This window comes from Megalops cyprinoides, chromosome 17 (assembly GCF_013368585.1).
Source record: "Megalops cyprinoides isolate fMegCyp1 chromosome 17, fMegCyp1.pri, whole genome shotgun sequence".
NCBI classification, from domain to species: Eukaryota; Metazoa; Chordata; class Actinopteri; order Elopiformes; family Megalopidae; genus Megalops; species Megalops cyprinoides.
Window position 1 is genome coordinate 19,484,592 of NC_050599.1, and position 20,420 is coordinate 19,505,011.

At 42.6% G+C, this 20,420-nt stretch overlaps 2 protein-coding genes across 2 annotated transcripts in view; one reads left to right on the plus strand and one right to left on the minus strand.

Annotated features, from left to right (window-relative positions):
* The window catches only part of nhsl1b (NHS-like 1b), a 129,314-nt gene extending 119,762 nt beyond the window's left edge, over positions 1-9,552 (minus strand). Inside the window, exon 1 of the mRNA XM_036549598.1 lies at positions 9,181-9,552. Within this exon, the coding sequence (XP_036405491.1) occupies positions 9,181-9,526 (346 nt within the window). The 5' untranslated portion in view covers positions 9,527-9,552. The remainder of the gene's footprint in view (positions 1-9,180) is intronic.
* Positions 9,553-12,414: 2,862 nt separating this feature from the next.
* LOC118792582 (coiled-coil domain-containing protein 28A-like) lies at positions 12,415-16,545 on the plus strand. The gene is made up of 5 exons (XM_036550462.1): positions 12,415-12,960; positions 14,000-14,163; positions 14,856-15,010; positions 15,513-15,535; positions 16,305-16,545. The coding sequence occupies exons 1-5, from the start codon at positions 12,782-12,784 to the stop codon at positions 16,357-16,359; spliced, it is 576 nt and encodes a 191-aa protein (XP_036406355.1). The 5' UTR covers positions 12,415-12,781; the 3' UTR covers positions 16,360-16,545.
* The last annotated feature ends 3,875 nt before the right edge of the window (positions 16,546-20,420 follow it).

Genomic DNA, 20,420 nt, shown 5'->3' on the forward strand with positions numbered 1-20,420 from the left:
ACCAAACGTGATTAATGCCATGCCAAACAAAAATATCCTCAGCTCAGGGATAGCCGCGGTTGGATGGACTGCACGGCCATGACCAGGACAGCAGGCCTTGACCCTGCCTGTGGTCTCCGAGCGCCGGCTCCAGCAGCGCAGTGTTAGCACGTTAGAGGCCCCATATGAGAGGGCCGTGGGGTCAGGGATGGAATGCAGGAGCCAAGTGTCGCCACGCGGACCCCAGAGCCTACTTCGGCCTCCGAGTCCACGGGCAAAATCTCACAGCCAATGATAACCACCCCATTATTTGCCCCACCTGCACTTAACATCCGATGCTGGGTTTGCAGGCAAAACGACTCCTGTCACCGCTGCCGCAAAATAATAAAACCCTCCGAAACTTTGGCGTAAGACACCTACGTGTGACAAGTGCCAATCCTTTCAGCCCTAAGGTTTCTGTCCTACGGCACACAAACTCCACCCCATTTCAATACAGTCCTCATCCTCAGCTCAGTGCAAAAAAGCTGCCCAATTTATAAACCAACAATAACACGAGTCATAACACAAAAACATATTTCAAGCCACCGGAACAAAATCTTGCAACTGTCTGTGTCTTACATGATTTGAACCAAAACCGAGAGGGCATGAGGTGACCTTGCTGTGAGACAATGTTAATCGAGGGCGTAGAGAGGTGCATTCATCACAGAGCTTCCAGGACAAAAGTACAAAACCTTTGGTGAAATGTATACCAGGCTATATTTATCCACCACATGCCTCAGGAAAAGATTATCTGTCATCAGTCTCGAAATCCACATGCAAACAGAAAGTGGGTATTAACGGTACAACATTCTCTGAAATGATCAGTCTTGTTTGTGTCACTACTTGTATGAGTAGCACAGGTAGTTATAAAAGTGCTCATCCCTCCTCTTTTTTAATAATTTTTTTATATTTAAGAGGACCTCTTCCTTATTTTAGTATCCAACATGTCACCCCCCCCAACCCCCCTTGAAAAATGGAAATCTAACCTTGGCAGCATAACTGAAATGCAATTCCAGTTTGAAATATCCAAGGTCCCGTACCACAGAAATATTGTATAGCATTACAATACAGTGTTTGTAAAGGAACAACAACCTACAGGCAACGCTTTGAGAACTGCAACTGGCTGGCTGCAGTAATTACCAGACGGCTATGTTGAAATTATTTTCGAAAGCAGCAACAAAGCTGTAAAGAACAGTAAAACTCTTTTCAGCCGGAGCTGAATTTGTGTAGGAGACAATCTTGCCTCACGGAAAGTCAAACCGAGAGCTGATTTCCATCAGCGATCATGCAAATCGTGGCACTGCTGATGCATGGTTGCTGCAGGAAATGCACTTCTTAATCCAAGTGACAGCTGCGTGCATCCGGATTTTCCGCAAAAAGACCAGGAGATGAGAGGCTGTCAGACTGCTCACTTATGGGTCAAACGTGGACTCTGCGCTAACAGTGATTAGGAGGGATTTTCTGTTACACTTCGAACTTCGTTCTTTCAAATTAATCACCGGCGCTCTAGCTGCCTGAAAGGTGCTAACATCTAAACAAAGGCCATGGCAATTCATAATGCCTCATTTAGGTGTTTGTTCATAAAAGCTGGAGACAACCAAAGGACACTACCTGTGACTAAGACCGACAGGTATGAATGTGCATTATGAAACATACAGTCGTCATCTTCACTACAAAGCATTCAACGATTATATACCTCAGGTGTGTGTTACTAACTATGCATCCCAGACACAACTTACATTGTGTGAGTTACTGTTAACTTGGAGGGGGAGGGGTGTGTCTTCTTAAAGGTAAAAATCTTGCTGAATATGTGTAAGGTGGCATTTCTGTGGGGATACAGGAAATAAGTGCCCTTATTTATGCTGGCCCTGGTGTTCTCGGCCGCACACAGTGACCGGTCCAGCAAGTCCCAGCACCCAAATTGACAATACAAACACTGAAAGGCAACCCGGGTAGTGAAGTCATTAATTGACCTCAAAGACCAATTTCATAGATCCGTGCTGAAAAAAGGAAGACTAAACTGGAAACTAAATATAAAAATCTGAACCACTAACTGACCACTAAGTGGTGGGTTGGACCTAATTGAATTCCAGCCTACATCTCAGACGAACGGTTGAGAATTCTTCTGAAAAGCTTCGCACAATCCCTCCACGAGGCTGAGGGAAACATAAGTGACTCAGGAGAGGGGCTGTGAACTCCAAAAATATCCGAGCTGGATAAAGAGAGGAATGTGGCAGCTTCAGGAGAGAGGTGTGTGCTTGTTTAAAGTGCTGCAGAGAGGGCGGGGCCAGACCGCTCCTTCACAAGGACACGAGACTGTGCCTCGTGTTCTCTGCTGACACTATCCCCACCCCCTAACACCACTACGTCCTACATTTGATATTAATTTTATGTGTAGTATTAAGATGTATTATAATTTGTGCTCTTGGGACTGTTATATGGCAGTATACTTGCCTATTGTGTGCACAAGTTAACTTATGGTAGGGCTTGAATAGTGTTATGATCACACTCACTGCTCTGGGAGTGCTGTGAGCCTGGTCTGACTCTGTTGCTCATTTAAACTAAATGGACACACTTATGTTCTATTGTGATGGAAGTCGCTCTGGATAAGAGCATCTGTTAAATGCATGTAATGTAGTGTAATGTAATGACACACAAAGCCCTGTGTTTGAGTGTTCCTTTCAGGCAGCTATCCGGTTGGCCAATCGACAGGAACTTAACCAATAGCGTGTCACCATTCTTAGAAGCTAGGCTATTGACATGAGGTACGGTCGTTGGCTAGAGCAATCCAAGAGACCTTCCATCAGCACAAACAGCATTTGCACGCTCATCGGTTTATGCTCAGAAGATGGACACTGGGGCATATGCAAAAACCAGGCCAATCACAGCAATTTGATTGCTGACCTTTCCCAAGATGGTAGACCTGCAGACAAATTCAGCTGCAAGCTCACTCTGGGCACTCCAGATGGTGAGCTGCATCAAATCCATCAAAACTTCAACTTCTCCCCTCAATACCCTGTGCAATTGCTACAGTCGGGGATTTTAGACTTTGTTTCAGAAAAAAAGATAATTACTAGATAATATAACATATTTTGATAATATAACATACATGTTTTTCACAGATTATTGAAAAAGGTACAAGGACATTTGTAACTGCATACTATAATTTTCCCCACATTTAGCATTTGCAACACGGGACTATAAAGCAGTATCATATCTGCATACTGAGAACTGTAGTTCAACACGAAAACTATGCCACGTGCCTCTGGGGCAGCAAACAGCACTAAAACTAAACTCATTACTCACACCTGTTTACACCTATGTGATACACCAGAAGGCAACAGGCTCCAATTCCCAATGCTAAATACAGTAGGTCCCCAAATCAAATCAATTACAACGGTCCACTTGAATACAAATTTCTGATTAGAGATATCTAACTTCAGTGTCTGTTTCTTTAATGGTAGCATCTAGCCTCTTTCAACCATGTCTTAAACAAAACTTCTCCTACACTGACAGCCTACAAAGTAAAATAAACAGCTTGGTAAGCCCACTGTGTGCCATTCAGTCCATTTCTAAGGACAAGGCCTATTTTTCACCTTACATGGTAGCAGTTTGGGCCAAACCTATACCTGCCCTCCCAGCCCCCACGACCCGACTATGAGCCAGCTGAAGCATTGCATGAGGAGACATGTTGCTTGGGTAACCACACATATAGTCCAATATTACATTAAATTATTGTCATTTAACAGACCCTCTTATCCAGAGAGACTTACACAGGTTACAATTTTTACAATGTTATCCATTTATACAGCTGGATATTTACTGAGGCAGCTGTGGACTAAGTACCTTGCCCAAGGGTACAGCAGCAGTGCCCTAGCAGGGAATCGAACCAGCAACGTTCAGATTCAACTTCATTCAAAATTCATGACTACTGAATCTGATGATTGGCAGAGAGGCTTCAGCAGAAGCTGTAGATAACGGGGCTCCATGTCGCACTGCAAATCCGTCAACTGCTATGCGCACATGCCCGGATCTGAGAGGGCCGGACCGGTGCGGCACACATGCAACCACTTAACCGCTTTTCACGGTCTGCGCTCACCTTACGACAGACTCAGCACATTGGAAGGCAGGGCCCCGCCAGCCACTACAAATACTCAGTATTTTCTTTGGAGGCCGCCAGGCACCGCGCCGGAATCCGGTCCAAGAAGATGGGTAACACTTTCCAGAGATCACGGGAGTCAAACAAAAGCGGGTTACAGGAGTTCCCCTCAGCATCTGTCCAGAGGCACAGCTGAGACTCACCGTTAGTCTCTAACGACTGTCTAGAGCAGGACTGGGACTGCCGTACCCGAATACAAGAGGAAAATTATAGTCATCGCTGAGAAAGGCTTGGAACAGTTCCAAGAGCAGACAATTCCACTTACATTCCCCCTCACACTCAGAAGAAAACAGATAACCTACAGTCACCCTGTTAAAATTCCACTTAAAAAAAAGTTTTGCCAAAGCACACCAACAAAGAAAGTGGACATGAGAGATTAAAAAACAATACATTTAGGGCTGGATTTGATTTGTCAGATGTTACCATTTATCAAATAAAATTGTTTCACTACTTGCATGATACTGAAATTAACAGCAAGGCGTTGCGAAAGAAATGAAAAAAATGGTAAAACTTTTCCTGCTTATTAAATTCATTTTTCAGAGTTAAGGAATGTTACTGGTTACTGAATGTTACTGATTTGAATCTAGGACTTAGTTTTCATGGATTAATTATTAGCCATGGAAATCAGAAAAACACGATTTTGGTTGAAGGTAAAAGAAGAAACGTGCAAGCAAAATGAGGCTATCAATCAACTTATCAACAGGTTAAAAGACAGCACCAGGGGATAAAAGACACTGGAGAAGAGGGTAAAAAATGAAGCTCAGTGACCTTCTCTCCCCCCAGCCCCCACAGCTACACTCTTTCTCTCTCCCTCTCGCTCGCTCGCTCTCTCACACAAACACTGCCCTTTGCTCTGCCGCCATTTCCCCTCCCCGCTGATTGAGTGCCAGGACCGACACTCCGACCCACGGCCCCCTGCCTCATCTCACTCAGAGACAAAAGGTGTCAACAGCAGCAGGCAACTCTGACTTCCCTCTGAAAACACGTATTGCTCCGGCCCCGCACTGGGACAAACACTGTGGTGTAAGGTGTGACATCACTATTAGAGATAAGACGTGTGACTCAAAACCACTGGTCTGCACAGATTCATGCGCTGTCCGAAAACAACATGACACAGCCTCCAGCTATGAAGCTACCTAGGGGTTCCACTCCCCTTCTGGCACAGAGCAGCTTTTAGTGCAGTGCTCCTAGGGGCCTGGTTGGGGTTACTCAGCTGGCTGCGCACCTCAGTGCGAAATGGGCCACCCTCAGCTACTACAAGCATTAGTGGAATACACCAGTCCTGCCTGGGAGGCAGTTAAGGTGCAGCTCCAGTCATTTTATTGGAAATGAGGCATTTTAAGCAGCAGCAGCCCACCTGACCACAATTTGAAGGTTAGATGATTCAAACTGACGTGCTGGGAGCCCAAGCATCCCAAGCTTAATCCTAAAGCCTTAGTAAAGTACAGCTGACATGATCTACTCGTACAATAGAGAGAGAGAGAGAGCCTGTGGCAGTGCGAAACTGAGGACTAAGACAGCATTCAGCACTTTGCCGGACCAGAACCAGTGAAACTGGAGTCTACACTGTGCAATCGATCAACAGCCGCATTGGCCCTTAGGCCACTAGGTGTATTTCCACTACGCATATTTCAGATTCTTTAAGGGGGAGTTAACAATGGGGTTACACCATGACACGGTTACATGGAGTTATGTGTCACACAGAACGTGTCTCACGGGTATCGCGGACCACAAAACGCCACCCGTCTTACAGCGTCACCACGCTCTCCATGCACATCACCCAGATCGCCTTTCGCAGCGGGAGGTCACATCTCACAACAGCAACGCACAACAGAGCTTCTTCCCAACCGCACAAAGGGGTTAGCAAACACCACTTAAGCAAAACATAAACCCCACTGCGGTCTGCAAAGAGGCTGAAACCTGCCCCATTTTTAAATAAAACTACAGGTGAATGTAAAGAATGTGTATGTCACAAAATGTCTCATAGCTCCCACTTTGTCTGTGTAGTTCACCTGTTCCATTTAGTATGGCTTATTTGCTCTGTATGTAGCACCCTGTCTCTCTGAACACAGCGTAGAACAATGGCTGCCAAACTGGGCAGTGGTTTTGTTTCACTCGAGTCAACTGGAGCGCCGCTTGTTAAATGTTCCAAAACCTGTACTCATACAGTTCACAGACACAAACCGCAATGACTTAATGGACTTAATTGCTGTCTTGGGTCACTGAGCGGGGTTTTGACGCTATCTGCTCCTGAGTGCAGGGTTTTAACCAGCCTCAGTGGGAAGTGTGATATTCCTTGACTGGATGTGTCATGTAGAAAGGGCTCGTAAAAACATCCAAATGGGAGCCAGGCTCGTTTTTGTTTGCGCTTAAGCAAACAGTGTGGCTACTGAAATCTGGGTACTGTACTGGAAGAACTTTTTTAACCCAAGCGCTAGCTGTATTGGTGAGGATTTTTGACAACCGAAAAGATTTTATAATGTCAGGCAGCTCTGAAATGGGTCAGCTGGAGACACGGCATGGTAACCTGAATTTCTGTTGTTTTTTAACCATGCCGTGACTTCCAATAAAAGTGTATTTGGTAAAGAGAACTCATGTTGCAGTTTATATCTTTGGACTTCACATCACCTTTTGCTACGCCCTCTTTCCTTTTGCTTTTGAGAGTAGGTGGTTCACTCATCTGGCTCTTTTTTTCCTTCAGTGGCTTCCTCTGTCGTGTAAGCGTCCAAGAGGAACAAGCACAACATATGCCTTTCAATTACAGCATAACTGAAGTGGCACCTTAACACCACTGACCACACTGACCTAACATTGAAGAAATCAAAACAGACAGAAATGCTCACACACTTCATTACACCCACTCATTTGAGCATTAACCAGCGCTGTGGCTAAAATTAAGGGGAAGACTTCACTTTTGACAAATGGTTGCATTCCCAAATTAACATCATTTCAAAGTGCTGGAGGAAACTGTTTGAAAAGGATTTCACAGACCAACATTTGCATCAAGGCTTCAAAATTTTAGTCAGCAGAACCCTTCCAGAACAAACTCTACACAGTAATAGAGTCGCTCTTAATTCCAGACAAACGACAAGCTACCATGAGCTGCATGTCCTGTTCTTGTCATTATACTTTCTTATTCTCATGTTGGTGTTCTAGGACATCCGTCTATGGAACCACCCCTTTCAGCTCTCCAGTCCACTGGCAAAGCTTTAACTCGGCCTTGCACATACCGATGAGCTGCCTGCCCTGGCACAGGACTGCCCGGCCATTGTTAGCCAAATGCAAGCTAATAATGAAGCCGAGGGCCTGGTGCCAGCAGCCCCCCCTGGAAACAGAGAGAGAGAGAAGGGGAGTGAAAGGAGCTCTTCCCTCAAAACGGACCAGCCAACTGCTCTCCAACCTTGCCACGACCAGCTCCCCCAAAGCTGCCTGCCTGGCCAGGCCTTCCCTCTCCTGTTTCCTCCCAAATCAGCATTCCACACAGCCTCTGAGGGGAATGAGAAAATGTGACGGGAAACAAAAGCTGAGAGAGGAAAGAGAAAGAGAGGAAACCGCTCACGGCCCATCCAGATGAACCAGCACAAGCCTCCCCTGCTTCTGAGAGACAAATACTCCAGTGCCAAGGCCCTTTCAGAACCAACCTGTAGAACTAAGCAGGTCATTGGCCTTGTAAAAGACATTATATTCCCTTCCATATTCATATTCCCCTTCCATCTGAACACATTTTTATCGAGGCAAGGTGAACTTCTCAGTTTCTTAAAAATACACTGAGCCAAAGTTTGTCAATGTTCACTGCTAGCATCCACTAAAAGGGAAACAAGTTATGCACCTATACCCTGCTCAAAATTATGCAATGACCTTGAGATGGATTAATCTCTTCATCCTTTGTTCAACAATAAACAGCCTACCTATTGTGTTAAGCAAGTCTTTGTAATTCTGATTCCACCTTGTACTGAGGAAGGAACCATAATTATTTTCATGTTCAACGTTGCACTGAACGTTCATTTGACAGTCAGTTCACTTGACGGTATGTTAAACCTACATAAAATATTACTGCTTGGACAGCACATCGCTCCTGTAATAAATAAAAACTAAAGACGGCGTGGAAAGGAAAGAAAATGACGAAGGACAAAGACGCAAAGGAAAGAGTCTCACTTGAACAACTCTTTGCCACTAGACGATGTACCGTTTGTTTACTTCAGAATGGCAACATATTGTGAATGTTGTAACGCAGAACTAGGTATGGTACCTAAACGTGATACTTAAAATACCACACTGACGCACGCTACCGAATGCATTCAATTCATTGTCCCACATGTTCAGTGACAGCACTGGCATAAACCACGAAATCTTTTCCAGCCAGCCAATTACCCACTACACCGAAGTGATAGTGAAATCAGTTTTGTCGCGCTCGCCCCAGGCGACCGTTTTTCACAGATGGTCAATGTGGGACTGAGGATCTATCAAGTTTGACAGGACTTGCGCCTTAGAAAAACTGCATTAGCATAACTTTCAACTCTCTCCATCCCAGACGCTATGGTGTTTCCTCCTACAACATGTTACGGGGGCCTTTTGTTTTACACCGTTTCGCTGGCCATTTGGTACTTGAACAGCAACAGCGTTTTGCGTCATTGAAACTGCCTTTGATCCATTTTAAATGTAATGTTAGTTTAGCCAGCTATATTAATGGCTGTATAGCTACCTAGCTAGGTATCACAGGCACAATAACAAATAGATTAGTTAGACCAAGTTAGCAAACAAAGCTCCACGTTCGCCTGCTTTATGGTCTCCAAAGAAATATGTCAAAAACGTGGAGGTGCAATTGTTCGCTAAAGCGCAGTTTTTCCAAAGAAAATTATGCAAAACGCAATACAAAAACAGTACAGTAGCTTGCAGGCTGGTTTAATAAAAAGAACAATATGGAACTCAAGACAGTATGCTTGTGCAACAAGAAGAGCACATAAATAAACAACAGACCAAAAACAATAAACACGTCAACTTACGGATTTTGATTTTCTTGTGGTCAAAACTGCGGACAGTACTCTGTAAAGTTTCCAGGCGAAGTTGAATTCTGCAGGATCTCTGCGATAACAATCCGGCTTCTGCTTCTATCTCCAGAAATATGTTGCTCGCATGCCGCGAAAGATCGGAAAGTTGACGGAGAATGTTGGTGAGTGAGTGACAACAAACTTCTTCCAGAGAAGTAAACAAGATGTTCTTTCGGACTTTGTATCCATCCCCATCGACCAGGCTAACGTCTTCGTGGTCATCGGGCGCCCCGGCTTTGCAACCTCCATCGTTCAACCTGCACACAAGCCGGGGTTCCACTGTCCTTTCGTGAAACGGCATTTTACCCAATCCAGCGAATACTAAATGTAGTACTTTGCTAGATGGCTAACAGTTTTTAAAATTTCAACATCCAAGAGAAAGTTGTGCTAGTTTCAGAAACTGTGCCGTTGCACAAACGAGAGATCCCGCCATATTCTACAAAGGATGCGAATTTAAACTGTTCGCGAAATGTTGCACCAAGTCCGTCCAAATCCCCTGACAGACGAGGCTAGTAACCAAACTACTCGGAGACGAAGTGTGGAGAGCACACGGAAAACGTGGAGAACAGGCAACCACCTGTAGCAAGTGGAACTGGAGTCCAACAGAAAACGCGGAGCAGAAATTTACCTGCGTCTGTCGATCGACGGTTACGCGCTGTCTGGGAAAAAATGTGGAATGGAACTTGACCTGGACCCATCCTTCCGCTGAGAAACACCGAAGAAAGACGTGCACCATAGACAACAACGTGCAATCGAAAAAAAAACATTTTCACGTTAACCATTTACTTTACTTAAATACCCATACGTTATTCTAATTGTAACTAAAGTAACTATCGTACTAGAGAATAATTTAACTGAACAGAACTGAACAGTACCGTTTTACATTAGTTACCCAGTTTTTGGTTCCCAGAATTAGGATCTGTCATAATCCAGGATTCCAGAATCGCTCTGTACTTCAGCGAATTCTTATACGGTGCAGTGTATGTCTTTCCGACTATAATTCATTATTGTGAGAAAAAGTTTTATGAGGCAATTTCATTTTGCTTTGTGGGATAGTTGTCCCACGCCATATAGGCTAAATATTATTATTTAAATAGATATTATTAGTATGATGTATGTTGCTCTTAAAGTAATTGTAAGGCATTCTGTTTTCACTGTTATGTTTTTATTTTGACACAGTTTTCAAGTTCTATGCCCATTTTCTGTTTTTTTTTTTTCATGGATGCTCTGCACAAATTATTGTTGGTGTTGTCCTTATTGATCCTACGATTTCTATTTATTGTATCTCAGCCTTGTAGCTGTTATGGATAAAATATCTACACATCAAATAAATAAAATAGGCAACAATTACAAAATAGCATAATAAACGGCGCCTACAATAATAAAAAAATACATTTGCTCTCATTATTCAAAATTGATGCATATCTACTATTATCATTTCTAACAGCAAATAATTAATACAAGTCATTTTTTCGCTAGCCATGCCATTTAACTAAAACCGCGATAATCTTTTTTCATACCAATGCAAAAAAAAAAAAAAAAAAAATTGTATCCTTACCGTACCTTAAAGCTATATAAATGTTTATGCATATATGGAGAATTCGCACTCTTTTTTCTTAACACTGCAGCACGTTACTATACAGATAGGCCATCGTAATTATTGAGCCACTTAAATAACATCCAGTATAGTTTGCTTGGCTTGATGCACACCTATAAATAACTACAATGTGATTGATTGTAATAGATTTATTCGGATGTTTTCCAAAACCCAACAAGACAAAAATCAATATTATCAAAACAAAAAAAGCAAAATAAGCACGCAGGAACAGGAACGATTCAGAACGCCAGTGATTTGAACCTGATGACGGTATGTCCATAAAAAACACAATACTTGACTCCCCCTTGTGGTTGAAAGGAACATAGCACTGGTTGGAGTTTAGAACTTGTAGCAAGGATTCCGTCTTTATTCCAGTACACCATTACCCTTATCCATTTCTTAGTATTTGCAGATTAAATTCTGCCTTCTGGGGAAAAAAAACGATGATGCAGTTTTTTTCCTCTAAAGCCCCGTTTATCTCAACAACTTATTGCGTCGTTATTATACCTCAGTAGGTTATAAAATAACTAATGTCTCTGCCTGTGGGGTTGACGTTTCTCTCCCGTTTCCCAGTGTCATTCTATTTCCAAATGTTTCTTTTGCAGACTGAAAATATGGCATAGTATGGGATTCTTCAGCGTTTTCACATTACTCATTTCACCATGTACAGGTAAAGGAACAAAGGATATGCTGTACCTGCCTTATGCAAACTGTTTTGTGCAGCATTTCCATTAGTTACAGGAACTATTGGAGTATTTCTTGTGGTCTGAAGAAAAATGTAAATGTTATTGAAAGTTATTTGTTACGAGATTTATCAGCAGACAAGCAAACACTCAACACTGCTTATTTTCAATTGAAGTGAGTAGCCTAGTACAGAAACATCCATCTATATGACATCTATGAATTAGCAACAAAACGAACAAAAAGTACCAGTGAGGTTGATCAGGATTAGGACTACATAAAGTCATTGCTGTAAATATCTCAATATTTAAGGTCGTGCTCATGTTCATTCAAATTTACTGCTTAGTTTTTACACCTGAAATATGCACTACTAGCAGTTTTTTTTTATATTTATTTTCACGCGAAGCAGAGAAACGATGTGCCTCGTTATCACCCGCCGTGAGCGGGTTTAGCTTGCTGAACCACGTTTCCCAGGATTCCTATCTACGGGTTTAGCGAGATACGTAACATGACAAATAAAGAAGGACATTCGGGATGCGAGGAACTAATCAAAAGTCCGAAGTTATGGAGGCGCTTTTTGGGGAAGTGTAGCTGGCTGAAGCTCTAGCAACCACTGCACTGTTTTTCTTTTAAGAAAAGTTGGGAGTGACAGGTAGCTTGCTGTTAACACGCTCGTTTGACACACTTAAGTCAGTAAACTACCTAGCTAACCGATGACCAAATTATGTGGGGAATTTCTTTATAACGGGTCACTTCAGCGTGCTTTTCTCGTTATCGAAACCAGTGGTTAGTCCTGCGAAGTTACAGGTCCAAAGACGCGTTATGAATTAAGGTAGCCACAACGCAGCATCGAGCTCCCTGCTTGTTAGGTCTAATCCTTTTAGTATATATTTGTATCCAACGTTATTTACGTAGCAATTGCATAAAATAACCTATATTTAGACGCTAAGTGTGGACTGTCTGTAAAGTTAGCTAGTTAATCGCATTCGTTTAACTGGCCTGGCGCTGGCATGCTTCTAAAGAACATTATAGCTCGCTTTATTAATAGCTATCTATTAATAAAGGCTTAACATTAATCGTTGGGGATACTGTTCCGCTAAATATACAGCTCACAACTAGCTAGCTAGCTAACTAACATCATATTAGCTATTCATCAGGAATTGGCAGGTTCGGGCGTTCTTTCGTCCGTCTACGAACGCTTGATAATTTCTGTAATTTTTATAAACTTTGGTCTGATCGCAAAGCCGCTGCGGTGAAAGAGCCTAAAACTGAAAACAAATGGAAGAGAGAAAAGTGAGGCGAAAAACTCAAGGGCTGTTCAATAATCAGCCTCCTCCTCCGCCGCCTCCTCCTCCACCACCCGCTTTCTTTTATCGAAAACTCCCCATCTCCTCCAGTAGAAGTCTTGATTCTTTGAAATTGGGAACGCACTCCAATCAGAAAGCAAAGTGCCGGAGGTAAGTCGTCTTTGGAAGAAACTTTTCGTAGCCATGATGTTGCCTTCGCAGTATGAACGCATTGCAGAATTGGGTGTGTTCGAGTTTTTTTTCCTCCTTTTTCAGTTTTGGCTCCTGATCAGCTACTTAACTGCATCTTATCACCAGGGTCCACTTGACCACTTGAGGTCAAACCGTAAATATACCGGCCAAGCTGTTCGACTGAAGAGCACATTCAGTTTTATAATACCCTGACTTGGGCTTTCGAGTGATGTCTATCATCAGCTCATTTATTCATCTGTTTTAGTTACTTCTTATCAAATTAAGTTAAACAATTAAAACCAGCAAACATTGTGGCAGGTCTGGCCCCAGGACTTGATGTAAAACAAGTGAAACCTGAAACGCACTCCCTTCTGATTCAGAACCTGTGGGCCACAATTAAGACCTAAGTATGTAAACATAAAGGACCTTGGAACACTGTGAATCAGGTATCTATGTTGTGTGTACAGTCAGTTTCTAGCCGACTGGCCTCCTTACAGAATAAGCGTAGCGGTCCAAAGATATCTTAGGACATTGTGTTTTTTACATCATCACTCATTAAACATACATCCTCTACAAACACATGCAAACAATTTGTTATGGTCCACCACTCTCTTTCCCTCCTATGAAACATCAACCTTTTTACAGTGTGCTGTGAATACTGTAGGGTTATTACCTTACTGAATGTGTGTTCTTAATTTTCTCCTGTGAAGGTATGGTGCAGTCTGTGTTTGAAGGAAGAAATAAATAGAACTTACATTAGCTCGCTTGGACTCATAATACTGGCACAGTGATTATTTGCCCTGAAAAACCTCTTCCCCAGAGCTTATTATATTGCCCTTATTCTCACTGCAAGCATTGCCCATTCCTGCTGCTGTTTCTGCTTGTGAATTGTATGTTTTTGTTCAGGCCATGTAGTTCAATAACAAGTACAAAAGCAGTGACCCACAAGTGCATTGCCCTTAGCCTGTGCTGCCAAATGCTATTTGACCTAACATGTCTGTGTGGTGCCTCTCTACAGAGGGGGGAGAGACAAGCCCAGGCCGCAGGGGCAGATGGGAAAGAGCAGCCAGTCCGCTCCCATCCAGCACTCCTTCCTCACGGACGTGTCTGACGTGCAGGAGATGGAGAGGGGCCTGCTGAGCCTCCTCGATGACTTCCACTCAGGAAAGCTACAGGCCTTCGGTGAGCCCAGTCTCAGGGGGCGGACACTGTGGCTCCAACCACAGCACACAGCACACCGGGGCTGTGGAGGACCCGCGAGAATGACATCTCCTTAAGCCTTCATTTTCCCTGGTATTGTGGCCAATCCTGTAAACATGTGCACTGGACCTTTCTCAACCTGCACGCACTACTATCCAGTGTGTCTTTAATTGCTAACATTTGACATTGGGCTGGTAGATAAGCCATTCACCAAGCTATGGACTGGTGGGGTTGGGGGGTGGGGGTGCTCAATATACAGCACCCTCCCCGTATTTATTCATTAAATTTGTTCCAGCAGTTTCCTATGAAAGTCCAGATAACATATTGCTGAAGCAGGATTAGTTTTGTGCGATTTTCTTAGTAGACTCTGAGAGGAGTGAATAATTTTGATCATTTTATTTATTTATTTTTTTTTTGCAAAGATGCACCATTGTCTGAGAAACATATAAGCAGTGAAATATTCTGTAGTGAGGTTTGTCTGTGGGAATATGCGTTTAGTTGAATTTAACAGTGGTGTGAATATGGTGGGAATATGAGCAGTGAGCAATATCGGCGCAACAGAAATACCTCACAGTCCAGCAGCCTGCTATCGCTGTGATGTATGTGACCCTCGCCTGATCACTGACAGTGGAAGCTGAGCATTCTCTCTCTGCTTTCTGGGTTCGTGTCTGCAGGGCACGAGTGCTCCATCGACCAGATGGAGCAAGTGCGCGAGATGCAGGAGAGGCTGGCCCGCCTGCACTTTGACCTCTGCCGCCAGGAGGAGGAGATGGCGGAGGACCAAAGGCAGGCCGCCAGCGACGCCAACATGAACAAGCTGCTGGCGAACGTAAGTGACCCACAAGGTGATGGACGCCAGGACAGGATTAATGAAATGGTGGCTTCAGGGTGCGTCTGCAGCTTGTAGCTTTTGAGAGCTGTTACCAAACCTGGGTGATGTGGCGCTACAGCTGCTTCCGTGCTATGAAGCTACTTGATGCACTGTAGAAGCACACCCTCTGAGTAGGACACCAGTCGTTCACAGGGTTATCATTGTGTCCATGGTTTGTGTCTGCTTTCACAAAGAGTCGGTTCAGTCCCCAGCCAGGTTTTAAGTGTAGCCCTATATGACACCCACTGCTTGGCACACATTGGCATTAAAAGGATGGATTTGTGTCATAGCCAGCTTTTGTCACTGTTATGCAGAGGGTTAAATAACTACCCCTGTGTTGTTTCACACCTTTTGGGTGGAATGTACAGCACTGATTCCTCACACGTCATTTCTCTTTCTGTGCTTCTCTGCTTGTACTAAAAATACCGTTATAGGTTGACTAATGCTGTGTTTTTTTCAGCTGGAGGAGTTGAGCTCATCGATGTATCCTTTGATTGCAGGGTAATGAATCAGTCAAATGGGTAAGATTAATTACATTGCCCTGAAACTGCTGACCATAAAATGCAGTTGGTGAAAGGGAAGTGGTGAACACCCAATTAAGCTGTCTATCTAGTTTGTCTGATGAAAAAAAAGGTCAAAGTTTAAGTAGATTCACGGAAATTAAGTCTGACATCTGCATTATATAAAACACACAGGAGTTTTAAAAAGCCCAGTAAAGCAGATAATTGTAGGTATGTAACTTATCATGTAAGTGCACCATTGCTTTTTATGGCATGCCACAGAATCCCTCCCCACCCCAAAGGCAAAAAAAAAAGAAAAAAAAGGCTTTTCACTTAGTGGGACAGAGTTGGTACACTGGCTGCTTTGAACAGGAGATAATCCTAGTTGGATGGGATATTCAGAAAATAAGATGCATAGAAGGATGCCAACATTGATCATTATACAGCAGTAACATTGACTGGAATATGTGGCAAATGACTTTTATTTAACATGGTTTTAGCTGGGGTTGCTACACAGATCCTTAGTATAATATATGGCACCTGTGTTTAAGAAGACAATTGTAAGTCAAAGCATTGACTTTCCACACATTAGCCACAGATGCCATTTAACACTCCTTACAGAACTGTTTTAACCACTTCATGGTTCAGCAAAAGTATGAGCACAAACCAATGTGTGCTTGAGCTTGGGATAAGGTTTCTAAATGGACATGTTGTGATGTTTCTTGCTTAATCCTTAACACCCCTTTTCAAAGACAGAAGCTAAACCTTGCAGACAGCCAGGAATTACCCAGGACCTCCAGCTTCTAATTTTCTGAAGCTCTGACCCACCTGAATACATAGGCATTGTGCTCCTAACCTTGACAACAAGAAGGGCGTGTAGTATTACACACACAACAGGGCTTCACCTCTTGGCCCTCATTTTTCCTATGTCCTTAGTGAAGAAAGAAGATACTTGTTTACACTTAAATTGCTCAATTTACACTTTATTTGACCTTCATGATTGCCGTCAACTCCAAAGCAAGTGAATATGTTTCATGCACTGTATATAATGGATGCTCAGTCGAAAGACAAACAGACATAAGGGAAGTGATGATCAGAATGTACAAATGATGTTTTAGCGGTATGAAGGATGTTTTAGTGATGGTGATGATCACATCCTGGATTACAGGGGAATTCAGGGATAAGAAAGTTGAACAGTTGAACTGTTTGAATTGGCAGTTGAGGACAATACTATTAGATGGGGAGCACTTGAAAGGAAATCAGTGTAATGAAAATGAATCCATGCGGACTATGAAATTGAAATGTCTGGGGAAGTATGTGAATATGTAATCATTATTACCATGATGAAAATCTTTGCAATGATTAACTGTGCAATCTCTGCAACAACGAGTACTTAAAATCTGTTTTTGAAAAATGAATAAATGAATTTTGAATTCAACTGATGAAGATGTATAATTTCCTTATTACATCTTAACAGGTGGAAATGTTTTATACAGGGTTATGAAGGGAAGGGGGTGTCTGTCTTCAGTGGTGGAAGAAGAAAGTAGCTCAGATGGGATGTGGCACTGATAGAAAATGCATAACTGCATTTCACCCTACCTAGATAAAATATTTACCAAGTAAACAAATAAGCTAACATAATGGAGATACTGAGCACGCAAGACATGGTCCACCCTTTCCTGCCTAATCGCTCAGGACATGAAGCTTACAATTACATTTGTTTTCAGTCTTTGTGGCCATTACAGCACCATTCCCATGCTGCTTCACAGCAAAAAGTGGGGGATATCCCGGTGTCTTGGCTTGTTTGGAGTGTAGAGGTGTAACTGTTCTGCAGTTTAACGGACTACATTAATCTTGCTGTCTCCACATCACATGATTAGTGGTGAGTACTCCTGGACCACCCCAGGCTGGTGGAACACATTGCTGGTATTGTGGTGAGTCACGCCCACTCACTGTGGGTGCTGTACATGTGGAATTCATCATCTCTCATAACCAAAGCAGGCCACCAAAGAAGTGTTTCTTTATGGCGTTAGCCCTCACACCTTTACCTCGCGCATGCTCTTATCAGCTCCAGATGTGGAGAAACACACTGGCAAAAGTTCTTCTGAAGCAATGGTGGATCTCTCCCTGAGGAAAGGCCCGCATAGCAAATCACTCCCTCACTCTAATCCTGAATCGGTAATCAGCCTGTCAGTACTAGTATGACATGCTGTGCACTGATCTTATATCAGCAGCAACTAAGGCGTACGGCTGGAGTTAGTATATCATAGCTCAGTATCATAAACGGCAATTTACATTTTTACATCAACAAATTTTCTCCTTATGAAACCTGATAATACTGAGAGCAATACAATCTCTCTGAGAGATGGCTAGATACAGCACTTATAATGAAAGACTCACACTTGGCTGGTACAGGTAGATGAAAGTTTAATTAAGATTAAATATATGCCCAAGAGTTTTCCACTCGCACTGCACAGAACACAGGTCAAAGCAATAAAAATCACTGAGCTTTCTCATGTTGGAAGTTTGAAATTTACAGCTTACATACAGAGCCCCACCTTTTCACCTTGAACAATTTACAAAAGCATTCATCTTACCCCTGCAAAGCTTCTGCTCACCCCACCTCACCTTCTTTTCACAAGGGCCAACATTCAACATTATCGCTAGAGAGAAAAACAAAATGCACTGGAGGCTAAGAATGATGATCAATGTTAAACCAACATCTGTGCTGTTACCGTTAAAATAACAAAAAAAGGAACTTAAGCCAGTCTGAACATACTAGATTCGGGGAAGATGTCTTTACCCACATGGGGAGCAAGCCTTTGTTTCTTACATCTGTCTTTACCATTGCTGTTGGTCTCCATATTACCGCATCTAAGGAAGGAGCCTGTCCTGTGTTCACTGCATGATATTGCCAATGAATCCACAACACTATTTTACATGCAAGTAACTCAAACAAGCTGGTTGCGGGCCATTTGTAGTCATTTAAATCCCATATGCCAGCAAATGCTGCCGAGCATCTCTGACTTGGAACGATCCGTTATTTAGGCAGACCATTTTCCTGCCCCATAGCTTTTTAATCATACAAAATTACATTCCTTCAACTTGGATGGACCTCCAGACAGCTGCATACATTTAAGGGTCACAGTGATAATGTGAAACAGACATGTATTGCCCCACTTTAGGAAACAGCTTTTTTTCATTTAATTCACAGCAAATAGGAATATGGATTTTATGTACATACTGGTAATCAAATGACAACAAAAACACTTTGAATTGATCAACAGTACAGGCTCAGGTAAGAGCACCAGGCAGAAATCACAGGGGTGAACCACAACTGGGTTTCATTCACACCGTCCAGGTGGCAGGTGGATGCCAAAACCAGCACTTCCACATAAAGGAAATAACCACATTCTAAAGGGCACTGTGAGCCCCAGTAAAGGTCAGGCTAGAAGACGTCTTAGTACTAAAGCTGACCAGTTTCAGAATGGATTGAATAAGTGAGAAACTCAGAACTCTAGGTTTAAATGTGTGCTCTCAGTGTTGAATAGAACAGCCAAGTAACAGCCGTGCAAGTAACATGAACAAAGGCAAAACATATTGTGATCATATTTTGAGTGCCAACATGGCTTGTTTAAATGTAGCTTTTGGCGGTTGATTGAAGCCAAAAGGTAACACCCATACTAAGTAACATAAACAACCAATGCTAAAACTTTCAAAATCCTCTAAGTTAGTTCAATCCTCCAGGTATAAGCACAAGTAGCGGTAATTGACTGCTAATTGCAGCTTTTACCACAAGACCTTATAAAGAAGGGTCAAATGAGGACAGAGGCTTTAGTATAGAGCTGTTAACATTACTGAAGAAAGCTGAAATACTAAATTTATAGACACAACACAGCTTTGTGATGGCGATATTTCCTACTAAAGATTTTAGACAGAATACTGTTTCTCATGTTAGTTTCCAGATGTTTCTACATATAAACCAAAACTACAAAACATTAAACAAATACTTTGTTTTTATGTTAGCCCACAAGCTGCAAACTAAGCTTTTAGTGCTAGAATATAAAATTTACCCTAAGGGGACACTGAAGTCAGTATGGTGTTGTATGATATCCCAAGGGTCTACAGACTAACAAAAGGTAACTGGAGAATGTGGAGTGGGTGACACTAACCAAGGAAAGAGCACATCCAATCCCATTCAACATGAGCGAACAGGGGAATTACACAAAGCCTGAGTTAAATCGTATCCATAGCAAAATGTAGCTGGAAATAAAGAACATCAAACAATGGTCATTTAAAGACTATACTTCAGAGGCTCCACACTGCAAAAAATGGGAAAGCAGTTTTTGGTTTACTCATCTTCTATAGGAAGACCAGGTAATAGTACTGCTGGCCGCTGGCATTTTACTTTTGTACATGCATTGGCAAAACATCTAAATGAATGGAAGCAGAAATCCAGCTGTTGGTTTCAGAGTACTTCAGTGAATTTAGTATCAAAGTGCAGTCAGTTTATGAAGCTTGGCAAACAGCACTGAATACAGGACAACTATTCCCCACAATTTACAGACAAGAGTCGCAGGTGATGCATGTAAAAGACATATCTGCTGCTAGCTGCTATCCCTCCTGAACATTTATATCCAAAAGCTTCCACAGAATGCAGTTTATTAACTATAGTATAACTTGCATACTTGCTGTTCCAACAGCAATGCCAGTTTGAGATGCATTGTTTGCACTATAGCACTGCTAGGATTGACAGTGGAAAACTAGGTCAAGCCTCATCATCTAGGGTAGGCATGAGTTCTAATTACTCTATAAATTCTTGGCATTCCAGTACTGAAAAATCTCTACATTGATCCTTGTGCTAACAC

Coding starts and splice junctions, on each gene's coding strand:
- LOC118792582 (XM_036550462.1), top strand. CDS start 12,782: ATGGAAGAGAGAAAAGTGAGGCGAAAAACTCAAGGGCTGTTCAATAAT. Junction 14,164..14,855: donor AGGAAAGCTACAGGCCTTCG/GTGAGCCCAGTC, acceptor TCGTGTCTGCAG/GGCACGAGTGCTCCATCGAC. Junction 15,011..15,512: donor TGAACAAGCTGCTGGCGAAC/GTAAGTGACCCA, acceptor TGTTTTTTTCAG/CTGGAGGAGTTGAGCTCATC.